The sequence below is a fragment of the Cariama cristata genome, unplaced genomic scaffold, assembly GCF_000690535.1.
Source record: "Cariama cristata isolate BGI_N322 unplaced genomic scaffold, ASM69053v1 scaffold24377, whole genome shotgun sequence".
Lineage (NCBI taxonomy): Eukaryota > Metazoa > Chordata > Aves > Cariamiformes > Cariamidae > Cariama > Cariama cristata.
Genome location: NW_009627473.1, coordinates 21996 through 32370, shown reverse-complemented (window position 1 = coordinate 32370; position 10375 = coordinate 21996). Strand labels below are relative to the sequence as shown.

General features: G+C 39.2%; 1 protein-coding gene across 1 annotated transcript in view; it reads right to left on the bottom strand.

Annotated features, from left to right (window-relative positions):
- The window catches only part of SLC44A5 (solute carrier family 44, member 5), a gene marked incomplete at its 5' end in the record, with an annotated part of 39288 nt that overhangs the window by 13681 nt on the left and 15232 nt on the right, over positions 1-10375 (bottom strand). Inside the window, 5 exons of the mRNA XM_009704464.1 lie at positions 1127-1226; positions 3695-3826; positions 4255-4367; positions 7641-7724; positions 8942-9065. Of these exons, the coding sequence (XP_009702766.1) occupies positions 1127-1226; positions 3695-3826; positions 4255-4367; positions 7641-7724; positions 8942-9065 (553 nt within the window). The remainder of the gene's footprint in view (positions 1-1126; positions 1227-3694; positions 3827-4254; positions 4368-7640; positions 7725-8941; positions 9066-10375) is intronic.

The following is a 10375-nucleotide window of genomic DNA, read 5'->3' as shown; positions in this document are numbered from 1 at the left end:
AGCAGGAAGTTTATGAACTTTCTGAAATCCTACCTGTCAAGGTTGTGAACAAAAGTGTTGCAGAGTGTTAAAAGTGTTCCTGGTTTTAATGAACAGGAATTAAAGAGTATAATTTAGTGCTGCCAAAATTAATTGCTATGCTTTAATTGCACAGTAGCATAAGACAGGAAATAGGCACCCGGCTGGCTGCAGAACTTCAGTATTTCTTACTCCCATTACAAAAATCCCAAATCCGTATTCCTGAGGACCACAACGTCAATGGACATGGCAGAAAACTACAAGCAAGTGCACACAGATAAACTCAGAACCTAACTCTATGTGCTCTAACAATAGAGCTCTACTTCCGAGGCCTATGAAACCTTAGCTTATTTGCAATGAATCCCAAGGGCCTGATGTTTTAAAGCCCATTCCTCCTTTGTTATATTCCCATTTGAAAAAAAAAGAACTACGTGTTAGCACTACTGTGCCAACCACTGTGAACAAAGTCTATGCAGGTTTCAGGAAACACAAAATGAAGAGGCCTCCTAGGTCTTCAACTCTCATACCCTATTCTGCTTTCTTCTTAGAGCTGAAAAGAAGTATCTTGGACTGCATCATATTACAATGTCTGGTCATGGAAGTCTCCTTTTCTCTCTGCAGATTTATGCATGTCCACACAAAAGTTTGATTGGAGTCAGAAGAATCCAGTCTTTCCTAAAGAAAAGCCACAGCCAAAAGAATACCAATTCTCTACCACTAGTATGTCACTCCAGAGACAATCCAACGACAGAGCAAAGTTGGCAACTATAGGTCCCAGGCTCCTATTAACATTGTACCACACTTAGGATTTCTGCTGATACTCCTTCTTGCGCTGAGGATATGTGGTACCACTAACAGTACATGTATTCTTAAGGCAGGGAGCTGAGAGATTAAGAAATGTCTTACTGCAAAAGAGAAAGCTCTTATAAGCACAACCTCATTAACAGAGAACTGGCATTCCTTATACTACCTGTTCAGCTCAACAAGTCCAGTGTGGTTCTTTAACTCCCAACTTTCTGCCCTTGGTAGTGCAAGATGAGGTCAAGAAGACGATACTCTAGAGATCATTTAATAAAATTCAGCATATATTAAAATCAGACAAACATACCTACTACCTTCCTTCAATAGTGCAATAGCAATCCGGATCCGATTCCTCAGGAAGATCAGCATTAGTATGATTATGACCTCAACAACACAAAGTATTATCACTGTAAACAAACAAACAAACAAAGTTAGTCAAGAATTGAACTAATATGCTGCCTCTGTAAATTGCTTTTTTTCCCTTGTATTTTACACTATTGTTCATGAACTCCATAAAATTCTTTGCTAGAGCAGGTCTCTCTCACTGCAGCTGCCAATCTTCAATCCCCTTTCATAGTTTTGTAAGTTCCGCTGTAGGGTAATTCTACATGCAGAGAGTTAGTCAGAATGTGTAGGACCCTGACATAAGCATTTATAATTTTAGAAGAAAAATGGAACTTACCATTCTCAAAGATAATAATTTACTTTAATGTGACTGCAGTATTTGGCCTTAGATATAGTTCACCCTTAACAAATTCTACTTTTCATAAACAAGCATTTTGCATGTTTAATGCTGCTAATCTGTAGTATTTAGATACAATAAAATAAATAAAAAGGACATGAAGAGTCAACCTTTTCATGAAAAGTGCATTTTTTGGACCTATATTATTGTAACATTTAGTTGTACTTAAATCAATAGGTTTGTTTGAATATTAACCTGGCATGAATAAGAAAAAAAAGGCTAAGATAGGACAGTTTTGGACAAATTATTCTCACCTTCCAGTTGTGCTGCCAGAATCACACAAACTTTCTCTGAGGTCAGAGAGCTGAGAGCACCATGTCCCAGAACATTTCCTCTCTCAGTTATGAGCAGTGTTTGAATCACAACGCAGATCTGGTTTAAAGAGTCTGCTTCTGTCTGATTTCTATTTGTGTCAGTTCAAAACCTACTTCTGCAGTAGAAAGTAAAAAGATTCTCTGGACTTCATCTATAGAAGGCACAGTCTTTAATGCCTGAAGCACATCTCCTCTGACTCTGAGACATATCCATTAATTCTGGGTGCTTCAGACGGCTAAGCAACATTTAAACCAGCCCAGCAGTTGCAGATGGTTGCACACAGCACGACCTGTCTCCTCCAGCTGAAGCCAAGAAGTTTTGTGGAGGGAGAGGAAGACAGAACAGATAGCATCCCTAAGCCTTGGCTTGTCTGGAGGTTTGCAAAGGGACATGGGGATTGGCTTCAAGTCCCACAGCTTAGACATAGTCTCGGAATCCAGACCCAGATAGTCACAGATGATGTTAAATTGCGATCCCAAATATTATCAGTACCCTAGCCATCAGAACTGCAGGTGGCAAGTGACTGCAGCGCTGCTCAGAGCCACAGACTTTGTTCAGAACAAAGTTTTTGATACATGTGTTTCAGCACCTATTTTTGATATGGTTCCCCACAAAGGAATACATAATCAAGTTTCTTTAAAGTTGGTCTCGTTCCAGTTCAGCTCTGATAAATTAATGCAGCTTGTCCCAAACATTGTGAAAAAGGAAAGCAATGTCATTACATGATGAGTTCTAGATGAGGACTAAGAGGACCTATGTCTTCTTCAAGGATATTTAACCGCTTTGCTGGGTGACTTTGGAAAAGTAGTTTAATTCCTGAGTACCTCAATTTACTCATCTGAAAGTGACACTGACCTCTAGATAAACTATACATTGGCTGCTAAGAATCAGGCAGGGGAATAGCTTGGAGAGTTACAAGGAAAAACATAATAAAGTCTCAATATTCTCTAGGGATAGCATACTAAAAAACTGTGCCTCAACAATATGTAGAAGATGCCTCATGAGCTCAATGATCCAACAGGGAGTTAAATGAAGACATAAAGCAGAGAAAAGAGATTTAAGCAGTACACTACTGCTCTATTAATTTATCTACCAATAGGGAGAGGCAGTGTTTTAGGTTATGTCCCGTTCATCATCAGTTAGTGTCTGTGTGCCTTCTAATAGAGCAGTAACAGCAGTACAAGTAGTATTTGACAGGTTTTTGTGCTCTCTTCTGACCCTCCTTCCCTGGGGAGGGATGTCTATGCTGCAGGCTGTCTTGTTCCAGTAGGATTTTGTTTTAAACACACTGCCCTTCTAAGAGAAAGCAATGAAGCACTTTTGAAAATAAAGATGATGAAATTTGCAACGGTTCATTCCACAGTCTTAGATCAGCCTCCAAGAAAATTCAGTGATCTGAACATAAACACTTCTACAAAGATGTGTAGAGTTATTGATTTCATTTCTGGGACACTCAAAGATGGAGAATAAACAGACTGGGAAAGAAAAATGCCTCTCCTTATGCAACTTCATCAGAACTAACTTAGCTATTGCCTTCTACTTCCCCATTATGAAGACTGAACACACAGGAAGTGGAATGCTAATAACACAAGCATTTTTCACTCTCATCGCTAGTACGACTGATTATCTCCTCTTACAAATACACTAGTCTCCTTGTAAAAAAGTAGATTTTTGCACAATACAAAGAAAGGGAATTCTGCTTACTTTTCTTAGTGACATATGTAGAGGAGGAGATTTAACAAGGCAAAAACTGTAGCAAAACAGTGATTGATTCTCCTGGATATCCATTAACAGATACCAAGTTTAAAGGGCACTTACTAAATGCTAACCATGTTTGCCTCAATTGCAGGTACACTCTGAAGTCTGTCTGGAATCCAATATCGTAAACAGTGAGGTCAGATCCAGGTATTCCTTTAAGATGATCATACTCCCAGTAACAATGCCAGATGCCTTTTAAAAAATAATCAATATAAAGTGAGTGTTTCTGAAGACTGCAAAGACATGTTTTTTTAAAAAAAATCTTTTACAAGCCAAGTGTTTTGTCCTCAGCCTGTCAGGTAAGCAAAAAACAAAAATGCATTACTGTGATACTAGTCAATTACAACATCACATATATAGAATAGAAATATCAGTACAAGAGAATACAGACTAAGCATACTGTGGGTAGATAATTCAGGTTACTGCATCTGGTGCTAAGTATCAGCACACCTAGATTCTTGCTAAATTTCGCTGCCATTTGAGCCCTTCTCACTCAACTGTGTCTAAAAAGGCATTAATTCTCCCAATTGTACCATTTAATTGATGTAATTACTGATTTTCCTTGCCCAAACTTAAACAATAAGGAAAAACAGCCTCAGAGGCTAGAAGATTACACCTACCATAACCTATAATTCCAATCACACCAAAGATGAAAATCCAGAAGAGAACCCCAGCTGTGAACCTCAATAACACAAGGAAGAGCAGACTCACAATCATTGCAATGAACAGCCCACTAGAAAGACAAGAAACAGAAACACAGGGAAAACTAGTGTGAGAATCTTCACCTTCTTGCATGCCTGTTACTCCAAATGAGGGTCACTTCATCTCACATAAGAGAATGATTTGTAAAAATGTATTTCAAAATCTTCCTTATGAAAGTACATCCTCATGGCAATTATCTGCTATTAGAAACAAATAGCTTACATATGATGACCTCACAGGGCAGAGCCAGAAATGTTTGTATACACTAGGCTCTCAGACTGGCTAAATGGGACTAGTAGAATGCCTTTTTGGTCATTTACACCACCTGGACAACCCACTGCCGTTTTCAGGCCATGGTCTAGTCTACTGTATAGAAAGTTAAATTGGAGGACTACCTATGCGTGGGGAAGTTGTTGTTTTACGTCCTCCAAAATCCCTACTTGCAAAGAAACAATGTTAGTAAAGTAACATTCTAGGAGCTTTCCTAGGAAAAAAGAATTCAATTTAGGAGGAAAACCAGTGACTCTTTCTACCCATCACAAGCAGAAGTGACCAGGGCATTGTGATGCATAAAAAGAAACTCTTAGGAGCTATCAATGGAGCCCCTCGGAAAGACATCTACAGAGTGTCTTCTCTTTATCAAGTCTGTGGTAGGGAAATACTTGTTTTCATTTCACTCCCAGAAAGCAAGTCAGAAAGGAAGAAAAAAGACTGCAAAAGTCCCTTTTACTCAGCGAGGCCTTCTAAAGCAATGTGAATAACGCAATGTGAATAATAATGATATCCAGCAAACATGCAGCTGAGACACTCCACAGAACATTTCCTTTCTCAGAATTTTTAGTAGGTGTTACATCAGAATTTTGTCTTAGTACAGACTCAAAAGTTTAAAACCTTTTCTTGCCTATGTTCAGTGACTTCTCTCCTGAATGTTCGCAGCTTATTTAGCCAGTTACCAAAGATAAAAAATGGGTTAGCCTGATCATAAACAATCAAAACGAGATGTTTTGGGCAAACTAAACCAGGTGGACAGAGGGACAAGAAAAATAACATCAGCTTATTTAGTTAAACCTTTGTAATCTGGTCTTAAGTCCTAGCCCTTTAAACCCTTCCTAGCATGATGTATTTTACCTTTCCAAATGGCTTGTTTGAAATTCAGAATGTATTCCTCAAAAAAAGTTGTAGTTTTGGAGCTTATGACTGTATTCTTGAAAGCAGTAAGTTACCTTTATCTAAAGTTATCTTTAGAAATACATGAGTCCTAGTAACACCAAAACTGAGTACATGGTAACTGTCCTCAATAGACTGGTTCCCTTATACTGAGGCTTGAAAGCAGCAGTTCTTCTGGGGTATGCTAAAAAGACTAGAGCAATTCCATATTTAATTTTTAATTCAGCTTCTTTTCACTATCAGGCTCTCATTGTCATCACCCAAACTCTGGCACTTAAATATGTTTGTCCAGAAATTGTTTGACATACGCTATCATTTAGTGAAAAGCGTGAAGAAAATTCTATCCAATTACTTTAAAATTAGCGACAATTCCTTAAAAAAAATCCTATTTGAAATGTGGAAACTGGCTGCAGTATTTAGAATTTCTGTTCAAAAAATGGTCAATTCTCTCGCCAGCCTATCTGTTCAGTGATATCTCCTTTGAAAGAATCTGCACCATAAGCCTGATTTCAATTAGAGATCTAGAGAACCGAGCTTGCCGAGTACCAGTGAGTTTCTTGCCACGGGCTATTGTGAGCAGTTTCAGACTATGAGAAAGCTGTCTTCCCACCAGTGACTGAATACTTTTAAAAGCTGACAACTTATGTTTGTGAACTGACTAGTTCTCCATATTAAGTTTATTATCTACAGTTTATGTATTTATTGTTGTGGATTTGCATTCAGACTTGAATAATGTATGCTTAATATGTGCATGTTATGGGCTCTGACCTGGCAAAGACTTCTGCTCCTGCTTCAATTGATTAACACCCTGGTCCATCAAAAAAAATGTTAATAGGCTAAGAATGCACATATACTTACATATTTGCTTCAGCAAAACAGCTACTTTGTTTCAGTGCTGCATTTTTACTAATTGGTGATTAGTGAGTATTAATTGCAAGATAAAGTTAATACTGTTCAATACCTTTTGCTCTTGATGTTGCTTTGCGTGCTGCACTGGGTTTATGGATTTATATTGGATTTATGGATTACAGTGGATTTAGCTATATATTGCTAGTATGAATTTAGAAATTACGCATTTTATAGAATCATGGAATCGTTCAGCTTGGAAAAGATGTTTAAGATTATCAAGTCCAACTGTTAAACTAGCACTGCCAATCCCACCACTAAACCGTGCCCCTAAGTGCCGCACCTACATGTCTTTTAAATACCTCCAGGGGTGGTGACTCTGCCACTTCCCTGGGCAGCCTGTTCCAATGCTCGACAACCCTTTCAGTGAAGAAATTCTTCCTAATATCCAATCTAAACCTCCCCTGGCAAAACTTAAGGCCATTTCCTCTCGTCCTATTACTTGTTACTTGGGAGAAGAGACTGACCCTCACCTCGCTACAACCTCCTTTCAGGTAGTTGTAGAGAGCGATCGGGTCTCTCCTCAGCCTCCTCTTCTCCAGACCAAACACACCCAGGTCCCTCAGCCACTCCCCATCAGACTTGTGCTCCAGACCCTTCACCACCTTTGTTGCCCTTCTCTGGACTTGCTCCAGCACCTCAAGGTCTTTCTTGTTGTGAGGGACCCAGAACCGGACACAGTACTCAAGGTGGTCGCCAGTGCCAAGTACAGGGGGAGGATCACTGCCCTGGTCCTGCTGGCCACACTATTGCTGATATAGGCCAGGATGCTGTTGGCCTTCTTGGCCACCTGGGCACACTGCTGGCTCATGTTCAGACGGCTGTCAACCAGCATCCCCAGGTCTTTCTCCACCGGACAGCTTTATACATATACTAATGACACTTAGCAACTGCAGTTGGTTTGAAAGTCTCCTAATTAAGTCTTTTTCAGTTTTGGAATTACCACGCAGATGGGTCCTGCAACAGAAGACAGCACCTCCTGTTTTTCTGCCTGGTAGCGTATTAAAAAGCTACTCCAGATCAACTGATATTCTATGTATGTATGTTGTGCTATCTTTATCACGTGTATAGAACCATAACAACATTATTATCGTGTGATGAAAGGAAATTACAGTTGCTCCTTGAGTTTAAAAGTAGGATTGGTAACAAACACATACATGATCTGTCTTTTAATTCCCTGTATGCTCCAAAGTGAGTTTGGAAAAATTAAAAATACCCATGAAAATCTTACATTAAAATCCAATACCAAGAAATGGCATAGTCTTCAAAAATTTTCATTCCAACTGATCTTGCATCCAGGACATTATTGATGCCGCTGAGAAAAGACAAACCAAAGAAAAGGTTGCTTTAGGTAGAAAAGCAGAATTTATTTAAACAACAAATAGGCTCAGTGAAAGAATTTGAAATATCTTTGCTAGTGATAACAGTATATTACTATCCTCCAGCTCCAGTTCTGTAACCAAGCCAACTTCAAATCACCGTTATGCCAAAGAAAAAAACCTGTGTAAAAATGACTGTACAGCTCCTGGAAAAGTTTTATTAAAAAAACCTTTATGAATACTAACTATCGCCAGATATAATTGCTTGTTTTGTCACATGAAAAGTGAATACTATTAAGATCTGCAATGTACCAAGAGCCAAACAGTTGTGACTTCAGAACTGCTAATAGCAGAGAAGGAGAAAACAGCTCAGTGAAGTAAAAGGTTGACTTTATGGAACTGTCTTCCTACCCTGCAAAGTGTTTGCCCATAGTAATGTTTTCCTAAGAAGTGAAGGATCATCTTATCAAAGAACAGACAATGCAGTTGTAGATGCCAGAAGAAAGGAACTTAATAAGGTGCAGGCATTATCAGTGTTGGTAAGGTGCTAGAATGTGGTAGCCTTGGATCGAGAGGTAAGAAAGGGTAGCCCTGTGCTTCAGACAGGCTGAGGACTGACAGCAGCTGGAAAAGTGAGGCTATGCCAGCAGTCTTATCTCATCCTGGTTGGTGCCCAGGACTGGAGATGCTTGCTGTCCATCTGCAAGGGAGGTGTTTTCATGCATCAGAGCCCAGTACATTGCTTTTTGACCTTTAGACATGTACTAAAAACAGGAGCACTCTGACAAGGTGAGATGCCCAAAGTACTAGAATAGCCCATGTTAGTGGAAAGGCCATCATAGGAAGGAATAGATGAGGCCATTACTGGCTGGCCTGAGTCCTGCAACACAAGGATTTCATTTTGAACCTCCTTTAGATTTCTTTAATACTAATTTTTGTTAGGAAAAACAACAAGAATGATTTAAAAACTGACAGTCACTCTGAGACAACCAGACTAAAACTTTTGGCTCCTTGCTCATTTCTGTATACCACAGTGCTAGTTTTCCTTACTGAACTTTTCAAGTGCTCAGGCACAGAGAGAGACCATTTACTAGCAGGGTACTGGGTACCCTCAGCCACTTGCTACAACAGATTCTGATTATTTTTTCAATTCCTAAATTATTTCACCAGCTCAGAATCCAACAAATGAGCACTTAAGAAGGGTAAAACCTACTTTGCAGCTTCCCTGAGATCAGTTACATTTCTTGTTTTCCCTCTTCCATCTTTGAACGTAGTCTGATTTGCCACGGTTAGCACACCATTCTTCGTGGAAAAGTCTGGGAAGCATCTCTTAAGAACTATTCAAAATATCAAACAAAGCATGCATATCACATTTCATGTCAAGCTCCACTTCTATCGCTTGTCTTTTGTAACATATTTAAATAATTTCAGATTCACATTCACTTGTTTTTCAACTGATTATCTAACGATATATTGACTTTGACAAATCTTGGAAGAGCAATTATATTCATTCAAGATTATGATTTCTATGCTCTGCGGCTTTTTGTCCAGGCTCAGGCATGGTGGGATCATAGCTTTCAACTGGAGATTCTAGGTGCTACTGAATAACAACAGTAGTATCTGTAGCAGTTTAAGAATTTGTAATAAATGCAGAACTTACTCTCTGTCAGTATCTGGGCAGCTTACAAAAACTGCAGCTTCTCAAATATGTCATTTCATGGTAACAATCAAACCAGCCCCCAGGGACAGACTCAACATGACTGGTCACGAATGGTATTAGCACCCAAAACAATACATAACAGCAAGTGTCTGTTCCTCATATGCCAGATGAGCTCCAGTACCAGCCACTATCACTAGATATTCTTGGAGAGGAAGCAATGGAAAAAAGACAGAAACTATTGGTTAGACACAGGGAGGAGGAGATTATAAAAGAGAGAGGAAAGGAGAGATGTTTACATACTGATTTATGTTGCCCTGCTCTTTGCTGCAAGAAGTCCTGGTTTTCATTCCAAAGGGAAGAGCAGGTCAGTCCTCCTACACAGCTGTACTTTACATAACAATTCTGTGCTTTCTTATCAGGTTCCAATAAACACCGATACCAGGGTTCAATATTCGGTCTAGAGTATCTACCCTGCCAATTAGTCTGAGGAAATAATTAAGTAACATGTCTCTTTTCCTCCCTCTGTAATCTTTGCCCCTTGTTGTAGCCTAAAAGAAGATAATAGCTTCTTCGCAAATAATTTTCTGTCTTTTGGGTCAGTACATCACTTTTCATACACACTCTTAACATTTTTTTAATTTAATCCATATTTTCTCTTTTTGATAACCTGTCCCTGGTTTACACAATGCATTTTAAAGAATGGGAAAATAAACAGCAATTTCTTATTTGCGTGAGCTTCTAGGTCAGTGACAGATACTCTCGGTATTACAGTTCTGCAGCTGAGATGAGCTCTGAGACCTGTGGTTATCTACTCAGAAATACCTGCTCACCATAGTGACAAAAACATTTTTTGGCCCCTTGATTCCTTTGTATGCCCTGCATAGCCAGCACTGCAACTGAAAAGCGAGCTGCATTGTAACTGGGCTCAAGTGCCATCTGAACTTCAACAGCTGGCCATAAGATCCTTCCTATATTTGTGGCATTTTC